General features: G+C 36.5%; 5 protein-coding genes across 5 annotated transcripts; 1 reads left to right on the plus strand and 4 right to left on the minus strand.

Moving 5' to 3' along the window:
• Nucleotides 1–44: 44 nt before the first annotated feature.
• On the minus strand, nucleotides 45–2,310 carry OCT59_021962 (uncharacterized protein; the record flags this gene model as incomplete). Its single annotated transcript, XM_066146866.1, has 2 exons — nucleotides 45–512; nucleotides 574–2,310. The coding sequence occupies 2 exons, from the start codon at nucleotides 2,308–2,310 to the stop codon at nucleotides 45–47; spliced, it is 2,205 nt and encodes a 734-aa protein (XP_066005966.1).
• A 1,648-nt stretch (nucleotides 2,311–3,958) lies between these two features.
• OCT59_021963 (uncharacterized protein) lies at nucleotides 3,959–4,444 on the plus strand (the record flags this gene model as incomplete). Its single annotated transcript, XM_066146867.1, has 1 exon — nucleotides 3,959–4,444. The coding sequence occupies one exon, from the start codon at nucleotides 3,959–3,961 to the stop codon at nucleotides 4,442–4,444; it is 486 nt and encodes a 161-aa protein (XP_066005967.1).
• Nucleotides 4,445–6,759: 2,315 nt separating this feature from the next.
• On the minus strand, nucleotides 6,760–9,331 carry OCT59_021964 (uncharacterized protein; the record flags this gene model as incomplete). The annotated part of the gene is made up of 9 exons (XM_066146868.1): nucleotides 6,760–7,130; nucleotides 7,201–7,493; nucleotides 7,564–7,713; nucleotides 7,795–8,273; nucleotides 8,561–8,775; nucleotides 8,867–8,882; nucleotides 8,929–8,965; nucleotides 9,063–9,093; nucleotides 9,181–9,331. The coding sequence occupies 9 exons, from the start codon at nucleotides 9,329–9,331 to the stop codon at nucleotides 6,880–6,882; spliced, it is 1,623 nt and encodes a 540-aa protein (XP_066005968.1). The 3' UTR covers nucleotides 6,760–6,879.
• Nucleotides 9,332–9,440: 109 nt separating this feature from the next.
• Nucleotides 9,441–10,637, minus strand: OCT59_021965 (uncharacterized protein; the record flags this gene model as incomplete). The annotated part of the gene is made up of 1 exon (XM_066146869.1): nucleotides 9,441–10,637. The coding sequence occupies one exon, from the start codon at nucleotides 10,635–10,637 to the stop codon at nucleotides 9,519–9,521; it is 1,119 nt and encodes a 372-aa protein (XP_066005969.1). The 3' UTR covers nucleotides 9,441–9,518.
• Nucleotides 10,638–10,733: 96 nt separating this feature from the next.
• Nucleotides 10,734–13,740, minus strand: OCT59_021966 (uncharacterized protein). Its single transcript, XM_025313981.2, has 10 exons — nucleotides 13,085–13,740; nucleotides 12,788–13,013; nucleotides 12,625–12,728; nucleotides 12,438–12,553; nucleotides 12,219–12,363; nucleotides 12,019–12,146; nucleotides 11,856–11,963; nucleotides 11,523–11,788; nucleotides 11,314–11,456; nucleotides 10,734–11,229 (listed from the first exon to the last, which is right to left on the minus strand). Exons 1-10 carry the CDS (start codon nucleotides 13,544–13,546, stop codon nucleotides 11,092–11,094), a joined length of 1,836 nt encoding a protein of 611 aa, XP_025186051.2. The 5' UTR covers nucleotides 13,547–13,740; the 3' UTR covers nucleotides 10,734–11,091.
• Nucleotides 13,741–13,751: the final 11 nt, after the last annotated feature.

The raw sequence follows: 13,751 nt of genomic DNA on the forward strand, positions 1-13,751 counted from the left end.
CTTCTTCTCAAGCTCTTTCACGCGAATTGCCATATCCTCATAACTCACTTTTTTTTTAATGTGTCCTCCTCACTCAAGTCCTGCAAGTCATGTGAAATACAGTCCGGAGCTGGCAGATCATCACATTCGGGAGTAGTCCTCGCGTAATTCACCTCGAGCTTGTTCTTAACCTTATGCATAGTGACTGGGATAATATAATCTTTTCCATTAAAAGGAATCTTTAGCTCATTTGTATTCCAGTCCACTGCGCACCCATATTTCTTTAGGAGTTGGTTAGAAAATATTAGCGTTGGCTTATGATAGTCTACAACTATAAAATCTTCATGAATAGTGAGTCCAGGAGCTAAAGTAATTGGCAAATTGCGGGCGACACCAATAGATTCAATCGGGACAGTAGCTACACCGCTAAGGTCGTGTTTTTCAGATTCATCTATTTTAGCCTTAACACGAACAACAATATTCTTTGTTATAATTGGAGGCTCTGCTCCGGAGTCAAGAGTCATGGCTGGAATCTTTAAGCGTTTGATTTTGCACTTCACAGTAGCAACACTCGTTTTCGGCTCCTTCTTCGACGAAATCGATCTCCATAGGATCATCTAAAAACTCCTCCTCTTGACTAGACTCATCCGAAAATAAATCGTTGGAAGATGCCGATGTGTCATTTTGGCCGGAGACGCGCTCCATAGGAGCCACTATCTGTTCGGACATAACGGGACTAGAGTCTTTGGAGAAACGTTCAGGAAAAAATAATTTAAGCTCACTTAGGAGGACTTTACGAATAGTTTCATCTAGCGGAATTTCTCTCGACATAGTGCTAGACTTCTTCTTCACTTTTTTTTTTGACTTAGATATATGAACATCACGAATACCATGAGAATCAGAAGAATCAGAAGAACTTGTATCAGAATCGGAACTATCGCTAGAAGAAGTACTGTCTGAAGAGGAATCTGAATCTGGTTCTATAGCGAGATTGACCTTACCTTTCTTCGACTTCTTGCTTTTCTTTTTCTTCTTTACAGAGCACTTACGAGAAGTGTGTCCAAATCTACCACACTTGGTACATTTTTTCTTAACGGCACTTTTAACGGCGGATTTGATAGCATTTATTGTGGCACTATTTAGTGTCATGCCGGCCATACTGTCAGTAATATCATCCACAGGGTCATAATTATAATCATCTTCAGGTTGCTTATTTGATTTTGTCCTTAGAAGTTCACTTAAAAATCGTCTAATAATAAGGTCTTCCCCTCTCTTATTGGCCGATTTTTTACTATTATCTAGAGTCTTAGTTCCTCGAGACAAAGTCTCTTGAAAGGATTTAGCTATAGCTTCTTGTAAATCAGCCTTAGTGATATTTTCCTGGCCAGAAGAAGACACCGGTGATAGATTTGGCGCCGATTGTTGTAACGCCTGAATCCTACTATTTACAATCCTATCAATATCTTCTGTAGTAATATTTTGATAGGAAGGCGCTTTTGATTTTGTCTTAGTGGCCGGCTGGTTATAAATATCTTCGCCCAAAAGTAAATCATTCCTTGCTGTTTCAATCTCTTCCAGTGTCTCAATCAAATCATCGTTCAAAGGTCTGTTTAAACCCAGTTGTTTCATTTCTAACTTGTTTTCAGGAGACAAACCACGTAAAAATTGTATTCTTTTTTCACGATCGGATATTCGAGCCCAGCCAGCATATTTATCTATCTTTCTATAGAAATTTCTAACTGAATCAGATCCTTGAGTCAAAGTACCAAAGATCAATTCCTGTTGCTCTCGAACAACTGTAGGATAATTCCTTTTAAACCAATAGATGACCTGACTAATATTGATATCAGGAAGGACTATATGATTGTTGTTATTTAAAGCTCCATTCGGGGCATTGGTTGCTGTACCAGCATCGACGGGACACCCACCAGCAAGAGTCCAATCTTCATCTGCGTGAACATTATGTGCTGGGATAACTGTAGCGCCAGTAGCTCCAGCCGGCAATCCTGGTGGTGGAGTACCATCAGGCGCATTAATCATGGCGGCCGTTATGTTAGCATTATTTAGGCCCACTACGGCTGCCATATTTGCTAAAGCATTTCCACATCTTACATGATTCAATCGCCATTTTTTACCTTTAAGCTTATCTTCAGCCCAACGTGATGCCTCATCTGTCAAGCAGGACCAGAATAGCTCTAAAGCTCTCTGTTTACCACCTGCATTAGCAGTAGTTATGTTGGCCGCCGTAAGATAGAGTCTGTAATCTTTTATGAATTCATCTATATCTTCATCTGCTCTACCTGAGAATCTTTTGGGTGCATACCCTGCCATTCCTATATGCGGAAGATTGTTTTGTAATGCAAATATTTGTCCCTGCAAATTTAAAATATTCTGGCGTTCTGCTCGAGTCTTATTTTTCCATTTCTCATATCGCTCATAGAGCCTGTCTCGATTAAATTCTAATAGACCTATATCTCCTCTACTTCTCTGTAAGTGGTGGGCATTTCGCTGATACAATAATTGTAAGGCAAATTTTTCTTGTACCAGTACACCTATACGGGTTTGCTTTCTTGCTATATTACCTATCATTCTATTTACCTGGTTTTGAGCATTGGTCCGCAACTGATGGAGATCACCAATAACATTAGCCATCCCACCTTCAGCAAGATCTCTTCGCGTAATAGCAAGATCTCGCTCACCTTCTGCATCATAGCGCCTTCTTTGCTCACGGACTAAATCCTGATGCAAATTATTCTCTTTTCGACGTATCTGCCTTGTTGCCCTTTTTATTTGGTCTATTAGAATATCTCTGGTCGTTGTCCTATTATTCAGATAACCATCTATAGCATTTGCTAGCTCTGTGATTGTGGCCATATTATCATCAGAATTATACAAGTCCGGAGAATTACCTCTTTCTGGTGAATTTTTTCGTGATGAGATGGTCCTGATCCGACATCGCAATTTCTCTACCTGCTCCTCGGAATCTACTAACAGACTCTCTATACTAGAAATATGTTTTTCATTATCACGAATATCCTTCTTAGCTTGATATAGTTGCTTTTTTAGGCTGGAGATTTCGAATTTTAGCTCTGCTATCTCCTCTTTTGAAGCATTCTCAAGACGTTCTATCTCACCGTTAAGAGTTTGGATTTCTTGTTCACAACGGACACATTCACGTTCCAGCTCCCTGATCTGCTTTTCATTTTGGCAGTTACTATCAACTTCTGCTTGCAATTCACTACGAAGATGGTAGTTCTCCTCCTCCAGCTCAGCTTTATATTCTTCACATGTTCTTCTCTGCCTTGGATGGGGCCTCCGAAATGCCATTATTTTTTGTGATTATAAAAGAAAATCAGAATGAGCCAACCACAAATCTTGATAGACCCTATTGAGGCTCAGAGAATCGAAAAAAATATCATATTACGTGAAATATATTATCGTCCTCCTGGGTATTACTCCAATCCTAAATCATTGAGAGATGCGTGTAAAAAGGAGGGGCATCAATTCCGCCTGAGCGAATGCAAAGAATTTTTGGAAAATCAGCAATCACACCAAATCTATATGCCCCCACCAAAACATATCTCTAGAGTCAGTTATGGGAAAATAACACGACCAAATTGTGTCCACCAGTGCGATATAATGTTCCTTACCCACGATTACTACAAAGGTAAGACCTATAAAGCGGTACTTAATATAATAGACTGCGCTTCCCGATATAAGGCTTCGGTTCCACTCACATCGAAGAAAAGTTCAGAAGTCGCTAAAGCATTTAAGAGAAAATATGGAGATCGAAATAACCCATTAACTTGGCCAAAGCTTCTTCAATGCGATAATGGGCGAGAATGGATGGGCAAGACCTCTAGGCTAATGCAAGAGCGTAATGTCGCTATTCGAGTGATTGGTCCATATTCCCATCGAGGTAATGGAATGGTGGAACGTTTCAATAAGACAGAAGGGGAAATGCTCTATAAAATTCAGTATGCTGTTGAGTCTATATCTTCTCGATCCAAGATTAATAAGAACATGGGTTAGGCATTTGCCAAAAGTTGTCGATTACCTAAACAATTACCCCACACGCCTTATTAAAGCTCCGGGTACTTCAAAATGGGGATTAGCGCCTTCAGAAGCCATTTTATTGGAAGAGGTTGAATCTAAGCCATCAATATCATCAAAGCGACCTATTGGCAAAGATGAAATAACATTGAAGAAAGGTGATTCAGTTCGCTATCTTCTTGCAAATGCTGAATGGGAGGGAGGAATGGAGAATCAGAAAAGGGCTACAGACCCCACATACTCGCCTTCTATTCATAAAATCCGAAAAATTGTGGTCTCTAAAAAGGAGCCTGTCCTATATTATCTCGGGAGTGGTGACGATAAATTTGCTCCAAAGCGGGGATTTGTGCGAGAAGAACTCATGCATTTGACTCGTGATCCTGAGCTCCCCCTCAAAGAATATTATCTGTAAATTTCGTTTATGTCTCCCCTATCAATAGCGAGTTTGATCATGCTAAAGATTATGCCAGAAGACGTGGTGGTCAGTGTCTAGGAAGGACTGGTCAAATAAATGGTCATGATGTATATCTTTGGTCTTGCGAAAATGGTGTACACCAGTGGGAGTATCCACTAAAATATATCATGAAAAAATTCGAGTGGTGCCTCTATGCCATCATACTACCGAAAGAACTGTACGATATATTTTTGAGGATCTACTAGGCAAGAAATTTCCACCATGTAGGGCTAAGTTCTTAGATGGACTACACTTGGATGGATATAATGAGGAATTGCGTCTTTGCTTTCGAATACCATGGCCCTCAACACTATCATCATAATAGCCTATATCATCGGGAGAATGAAACTTTAGAAATACAAAAGATTCGTGATCAGAAGAAGCGGGATATATGCAAGAAGCAAAATATATGCCTTATCGAAATTCCATATACCGCTGATCTCCTATCCTATATCAGGCATACTCTAATCGAGAAAGGGTTCTTACCAAAGCAATAAGTCGCATAATTTGGGAAACAATGTTCGGACATTTTATAGTATATAGTAATTCAGTGACCCATCACAATGAGAAGAATGGAATATTATATTTATCATCTCGATGAGGTTAAAAGTATGAAGAACACCAATCACCCTGCAAGTCCTGCATTTCCTTTTCGTCTGTTAATCTGCGGTGGATCTGATAGTGGAAAGACCAATATGATCCTTAATCTTCTTCTTGGTAATAAAATCCAGCGATTACATAAGAAAAGAAAAGGGAAAAGATATGTCAAGAATGATGATCTGGTCCTTATCGGGAAGCATATTCATGAACCGAAATGGGTATTGGTCAAAAACTGCTATAAGATATTTGCAAATGCTCCAGAAGCAACTCGGGAGAATGTTACATTTCGGGCCTTAAAGGCGAACGCTATTCCAGATGTAACTAAGTTTTCCTCGACAGAAATACAGTTGTTGTCTTTGAGGACCTTTGCGCTGAATCAAAAAAGATTCAGGATCAGATTGTCCCATATTTCATTAGCGGGCGACATCAAGGAATATCGAGCATATATGTGAGTCAGAAGTATACGCAAACTCCTAAAATAATCCGTGAAAATATTACGCATTTAGCCCTATGTCGAGGGAGTGGTAGTCGGGACGATATTAGTCGTATTGTGCACCAATACACAGATAATCCAAAAAAAGCATCCAAAATTATTGACAAACATCTGCGGGATCGGAATTTTGTGGTCTTTGATTTTACTAAACCAGTAGATGATCCATTAGCGATTAGACTGGGTTGGGACACGCCTTTGAAATTAGAAGAATAAAATCTAAATTAGTGAATCTCTGTTCACAATGAAAAAATTATCCTTAAATGATGCTTGTATTATTGCCGAATCTCATGGTGGAATGTACCCCGCGAACATCCGCACAGGATACGGCTAGGATGGGACCAAATTCTCACTAATGAATAGAATTTTCTTAGGTACTAAGGACGAAATGTATATTTTTTCCTGGTTTCTAGATCATGTTCAGATTCACTATGCCTCTTCGCCCATAAATTCCTTTCATAAGTGCTGGAATATATTTTTGGCTCTATAGTTATATCACTATACTTCATATTGGAAAGGATCTGATCAACAAGAGAGACAATTTTTCTATCCTTAGCAGAAATAATATCTTCCAGATGCCGGCATTTATTCTCTAACACATCAATAGACTTTTCTGCTGATGTAATGGCCTTTTTCGTATCAGGAATTATACTTTTGAAAAAAGCTACCGAATCTGATAATTGGACAACTTTCTCACCACTCTCTTCCAAAGACCTGGTCATAGCTACCTCACGAGACTTATACTGCTCTTGCAATTCGAGAAGCTCTTCAATCTTTTTTTCCAATACCTGCTTTGATATACACAATTCCTCATTTTCTTGCCTTAGCAAAGTTTCACAGTCGCTAGTAATAGGCTTCATCTTCTGACGCTCTTTTTGCTTAATATAATTTCCAACCGCCTTATTTAACAAATCTTCCACTTCGGGATGAATACTACTTGCCTGTTCCATCGATAATGGATGTTTTCGTGAAGTAAGACGTCGCCATACATCTATTTTGATGGAACAAGGGAGCTGGTTAAGTTGCTTTAAGTAATATACGTGAAAAGATGGTGTTAGTATACCGGTCATTGTTACCATAGGTAACTAATAAAAAATTTTGAGAATTTTATAGATTCAGAAATTTTATAAGAAAAATTTTGAGAATTTTATAGATTTTGGGCGAACCGAGTTCGCTGAAATTTGCCAAGAAAATTTTCTGGGACATAATGTCTCGGAAAATGCCAAGATTTTTTTTTATTATCTAATACACTGCTTTATTAATAATATAACTTAATAAAAATTACATGTATGAAATCTCTATTCTATGAATTTTTGGGGGTCGAAACTGTTACTACCATTTCACTAGAACTATGGTCACTATCCCCCGAGTCAGGATTATATAATATTTTGTGAATTGTACACGCTACAACCGTTCTCAATGTCAATAAAGTATGGATAAGCGGATATACAGCACTTGGTGAAGTCATGTGCAACGGAATTGTTGCCTCCTCTATTAAACAGTACTTGTAAATTCCCGATTCTTTTCGCATAGCATAAAGTTCTATAACATCGCCTAGAAATGGATAGAGCAAAATATGAACGATTTATGAATATATAAAAAAATAGAAGTAATTTATTTGTACCTGCAATGTTAATAGTAAATATGGTCAGATTCTGCCTCTTTGATGATTGGTTAAATATCTTTTTAAGGTTTTTTATGTTTCTCGTAGTGTCTATAGAATCCTTGGAAAAACGGATTAATTTTTTGTGATCACGAACCCGCTTATCCTGACTGGAATTAGGTCTACCGGTCTCAAGATAAACAATTTCAAGTTCAGCTTTTTTTCCTAACTGGGCTACCATCATATAATCAGCTCTTCGGGCAATTTTACGAGAACCTTTTCGTGTAGCACTAGCTGAACTCCCTTCTTCGCCCCTTAATTTAGAAGAAATATTAATTGAAGCAAAAGATATGATAGTGGTGTATCTTTTCAAGTTAAACTTACCATATGTCCCACGCTGTTGGTTTTCCTGGTAAATCACTCATCACTATATTTATCAATGGAGCGAGAACTTCGCAAACATATGATCCTTCATTTATCGATTTTTCCTTCTTTATATATGCTTCGTATTTTGGCGATTTCCAAATTTTGAGCCTATAATTGTTTATCAGTTAATAAGTAAAAAAAAATGACAATTTTTCGAGACCGCATGGTCCCAGAAATTTGATGACTTACATTGATTCTAACATTCGTTTTGTTAAATCATGTAATTCTTCGGTTTTATCCAACCATTCTCCATAATTAATATTGCCCAAATCATCATCCATATTAATTTTAGATTCCTCATTCCGGATAAATTCTTTACAGGCTTCCATTACATCATGATTCTGTTCTAACTTATATCTTCGAAATGGCTCCTTAAAAATATCAGAAACTGACCCAGGCATATTTGTAAAGGGTTCTGACTTGATATCTAGAACACCTGAACAAATCGGATGATCGAATCCAAGACTCTCCACATTAATTTCTTCGAGTTCCGTTTCTATTCTCTCCCACATGGTTTTCTCATAACTAGCGCTCTCAGTTATGCACTGTCCAACATCACGCTTCAAAGATCGTAAATTTGTATTTGCATCTTCATACCAGGCTTCGGTATCGATTACTAATGCTTCCATTTCTGAGAGTGAACATAGATCTTCGAATGCAGTTCCAACCTAAAATGTATTTAAAATTAGTTTCCAAGACTCGTGTGACAAATAATTTAATTATACATCGCGGGATCAGATTAGGTTTCCATTTTCATAAAGTCTCAAATGCCGGCAAAATGTTTGATATGTAGCCATATGCTAATATATGATATAAAACTAGTTACTGCCGTGCGGGAAGTAATAATATTACAACGGACATCAGCCTCTTCGCTAGTGATAATACCATACTAGGAAACCTAAAAAATACAAGTCATCATATCCATATATTTTCATAAAATAATTCATTACCATACCCGTTTAGCTAATTTTTTCCCGGTACCAAAACTTTGAAGTTTCTTTCTTCGCTCGACATCTTCTGGGGGGACTCTTTCTAAGACTCTTTTCAGAACATTCTCAAAATCCTCCACCTCCTTTTCGAGAACGCCTGTCCATTCACCTTCCTCTACTCGTACAAATAATGCCGTGGAAATTCTGACAATATCGAGGGGTTCTCTGGTTAAAAGAAACTCTTCCATGTTTAGATAAAATAAGAAGATAATTGTTAGTGAAAAGCTTGCTAGGCGAAGTAAAAAAAAACAATATATGGTAAATTTTAATACCTTTTCGCCATACTGCCTTTTTAAATGTCTTGCATTTCCCATTCACGTCCTCTCTAACTCACATTCATGTTTGGGGAGATAGAAGAAATATGCGAGGCACTTTACGCCAAAATTTTATGTTTAAGAGTAAGACATAGTGAATGTGCATTGTAGATCTCAACATTGCAAAGGCGTTGGGGAATATGCATATACGAACTTTTTTTCGCCTGACCGCTTAATACTAAGACCTAGCAACGTTATATAATGTATTTCTGTCGAAATTAGTGAACCCCATATAGTAGAAATAGCCTGTAGCTCTGGAGAAATAAACTCACAAATAAATGCTATTCCACTAAACGTTGCTAGGGAAAAAAATTCGAAATATTTTTGGGTGTGTGAAATTATTTCGTCGCACAAGCATAGAGTATTACTTATTACATCATATCCACTCAACGGGATCAGAAACACGTTTATTTTCTGTCGCATGGCTGGTCTAACCCAGATTAGGCGGATCACAATTTTTATTTCACATAAATTATGAAGGTGATACATTTCACTAGGCGATCACCCATACATTGTAGTGGAGTAAGCGAATGAAAGTAAAAAAAATGATTTATTGTATTATTAAGTAAAGCGTCTTTGGCTAATAATTATACATAAATATAATACTATATTATTTTGATAAAGAATCTATGGCCCGAAAAACTCGGCACACATATTCACAATTATTATTTGAATCTGAGAAATCTATAATGTTAAACTTCCCCTCGATAGTAAAACCATATTCAGATTTAAAATAGTCAATTTCTAGCGAATCACATGGATATGGTTTGCCTGTTATTTTACATCTATAACGCGCATATTCTGAACTTTTAACAAAGTTTACGTTGCCATTGTTATAATATTCATTAATACGGTAATATTCAGGATTCGATAGCCACTTTAACATATAAGACCAATCACCATATGTAACGATTCTATAGCCTTGCTGATGTAATACTATAAAAGCAACTATATATGCTATATTACCTAATCGATTATGTAACTGATCACTCTTCTTTTCTGCCCACTCGCGTGGAATATGACCATCATATAGATTATTCAGAAAAGATTCAGGTAAATCTTTAGCTAGAATTTTTCGATCAATATACCATACATATGGATCATAAATATCTCTTTTACCACGAGGAGATAGAAACTTCTTCTTGTCAGGAGTACCATCATTCCTCACCATATTCCAAACTCGTTTTGCCCAAGTTTCGGGTCTCAACTTGAAAGCTCTCCAAGCCCGTTGGACAACTTTTACAGTATCGATTAAATGATTTACATGCTTTTTCCAAGTTTCATAATCATCTGCATAGGAATAAATAGATAAGCCTTTACTGAATTTAAAACAATATGTTAGATAAATCTCTTCAATCTCCTTTTTTGTATTCTTTTGTATAGATGTACTGCGCCTTTTGGCCGTTCTAGCAATACATTTCTTCAGATGATCATTGCCACATTCGATGGTATTTTCACGAATAATTACTAAGGAGTCGCATACAGTGCAATAAATATGTAATGAGCATCTCCCAGCTTTAAATTCCCCCTCTATATATACTCTTTCAATCATTTGAATAAATCCATTCTTGGAGAAGTATTTTGGGTTATATTCAAGAAGTTTCTTAAAAGGATAACGAACACGAGAACACCACATTTCTGGTGTTTCACCACTATACCTATATTGCAGATTGTTTAGCGCCTGCACCACTATAGGGTTTAAACCAGAATAGTAATTAGTTCTATCCATTTTGCGGATATAGTAAATTTATAGCTATTTATCGATTTATAGAGTTTTACACACGATTTAGTGATTTATAGCTGTTTTAAAGACTTATAGTGATTTATAACAAGTATATTATAATAAAATATCAGATTCATTTTTATTTGATTGTTTGGGTGATTATAACTTATAATAAACTGGACATTATATAGATGGAAACATTTTTTTTGTGTTTGATAACCGGTCTAATTAGTATCTGATTTTTCTCTTTCTCTATTTTTTTTTCTTTCATAGTAAAATAAAAGAAATAAAAGAACCAGCTTTAACATAGTAAAGAATAAATGTTATAAGAATTAAAATAAAGAGGAAAAGGTTTTTACTAAAAAAAAATGATTTTACTGGTTTACAATTTTTGATCCAGTTACAGTATTTGGAATGAACAGGTTTTTTGTATAAATGTACTAAGGGAATCAAGGCAGAATTAATTTGGTTGTAAACCAGAAATTGTAACCTTTACAGGTTTTGGCGAAGAGGTAGGTACCCTGCCATAGGTAGAACGTGATGGGGAATTAGGCGGGGTGTTAGAAGCTATTACCGTTATAACCTCAGAAATACGTCGCTTAAGATCACAAAAGAAAAGTTTAAACAGTTGGTGACGGTTTTCATTAAGAGTAGCAAACAGCTATTACTATTATCCACTTACTTTGATATTAAAAAACGCTTCTAAAACTGTCATCAAGTTTAAGAACTGCGCCCGTTCCGTCGGGATAACTACATTAGAAACTAATACCATCCTATATATACCGTCATAGCTCAAATCCATTTCGTAAAAACGAATGCGCGCACCTATAAGTGCAATCAAGTATTAATTAATTAATGTATTAAAGAGTCAAACTAAATTTGCGCACTTACCAGTAACCCATATGCCGAAGGAAATCAAGCCATTCTTGTTTCCGTGTTTCTTGATTATTTCGTTCAAAGTAGCCACTTGGAAGTCACCGAGTTTGATGAAATCTTTTTTCACCAATATAGATGATGAGTCCTTTGGTTTTACCTCCCCAAAGAGAATTTCATCTCTGTCATTATTCAGAATCTTAAAGTCGGGTTTGTTACCTTTGACTGTGTTTTCCTTGTCGTTGGAACGTTGCCTTTTCGATGCAGTACTCTCGCTATTCGCCCTTTTAAATCAAACATTAAAGGATATATAGTAAAACAAAAATTATGTCTAAATGCTTATAAACATACCATACTAATTCCAATAATGGGTCGCGAAACATCTCATTGATTAAGTCATGTAAAGTGCTGTGGACAAAAGTGTCTTCATTGTTTTTATTAATAGAATCTAGTAGAAAACTGTAAAGATATTAGTATCAAATTAATTATGAAAACTTTACAATGTGATACTTACAAGTTTCGTAAGATAATCTGACATTTGCAAAAGTTCGCCCTATCTTCGTTATTTAACTCTGTAACTTTTGCGAAATTTGCACACCACCTATCTTCAATTTCGTCTAGTGATGCGAAACAATTTAACAACTAGAATGAAGAAGTTGCTTAGTAGTGTTACAATCCAACACTAAATCTGTGAATAAGAGAATTAAATCTTACCGAAGAATATTCTGAAATTACAGTCGTAATTACTAATGACAGAACCGGAGATGTTTGTCTTCGACAAATTGTGCTCCAAATCGCTTGATCACAAGTCAAATACGATGGTTTTTTTTGTTCAACCAGCATTATATTTGATAAGCATCTATTTAATGAGAATAATGAATAAATATGAAGTATCTACAGAAATCCATGATACAGGTGGAATGCAATACTTACAGAATTTTATGAAAATCTTTTTTAAAACATAAATACGAATTTTCCTTGACTTGTTTAATTGTTTTTTGTTGAAAATTTCGAAAATCGTTGGAGAGATTGTGGTTTTCGAAAATCCACTGAAAAAGCGCGTAATCATTTTAGTTAATATATGGTATGCAACGAAGCATTGACCGCATCGTGTACTCACATCCTTTTTCGAAGCGTCTCTAATATCAATATTACCAATGGCATCTTTCCATGAATATAGAATTTTATGACGTTTTCCGGCATCGTAATATTTGGACTCGATATCTATAATATACGAATTAGATTCCTCTCAGAAATGTCGCAAAAACTAAATATTTTATTACCTTCTTCAAGATGAGGTTTGGAAGACGGACCAGATGTTGATGAACACGAACCGGGAAACTCTTGTTTTATTTTCGGGTCCGCTGACATTAATATCGAACTATCATCATTCTGTTGCGACTCCATGAGGCGAGGTTTCTTCGAGCCAGTTTCCTCCGGAAGGAGATCATCTATGCGACTTCGGATTGCTTTACTTGTTTTTTTTGTTAATGTCTTATCAACATACGTCTGGTAAATTGTGAAAGAATTTAGGGAACACAAACCTTGGACACGATACACCACAAACACATTTGACAAACCTTTTCCTTCTCAAGAACGCTTGTTTTAAAATAATCATCAATAGCTTGTTTGTATTTACCATCTTTGTAGTTTTGCTCGATATTAACAAGCTTGAGATCATCACGAATTTTGAGGACCTCCCTGAGAGCGGAGTACCAAATTGACACGGCCGTTTTCTTCGACGTGCAATTGAACTTTTTGAAAAACTCCGTTGGTGTCGGCCTTGCTTCATTAATAAAAAAATCGTATTCTTTTTTAGAAATCGAAACCTTCTTTGAATCCATTGAGATATACGGGTAAAAAGTAGGTTGTTCGAATAATAATTTTTCGCGTTTGATCACCGATGTACTTGCACGTGACGACGTGACAAAAACTATAGGTTGAAGTTTAGTTTGATTGGCCGGATCTGCTTGCATTTGTTTACGTGACCGACCTTTTGACCCAATCTTTTTTAGGGGCGAAAATATCGAAATTTCGGACATGAACAGGCCTTATAAGTTATAACGGTTCCGATCTTATACTCAACGACCTATCTCTGGTCGGGCCACCACATTGGGATAGTATTGGGATAGCTGTAGAGTTTTTCTAGCATAGCTTATCATGTAACATGGGTCGGCGTTCGACCGAGATAAATAAATAAATAGATCTTATACTCAACAAGTCGTGTCCTGTGAGATGTGGTCTGGC

This window comes from Rhizophagus irregularis, chromosome 30 (assembly GCF_026210795.1).
Source record: "Rhizophagus irregularis chromosome 30, complete sequence".
NCBI classification, from domain to species: Eukaryota; Fungi; Glomeromycota; class Glomeromycetes; order Glomerales; family Glomeraceae; genus Rhizophagus; species Rhizophagus irregularis.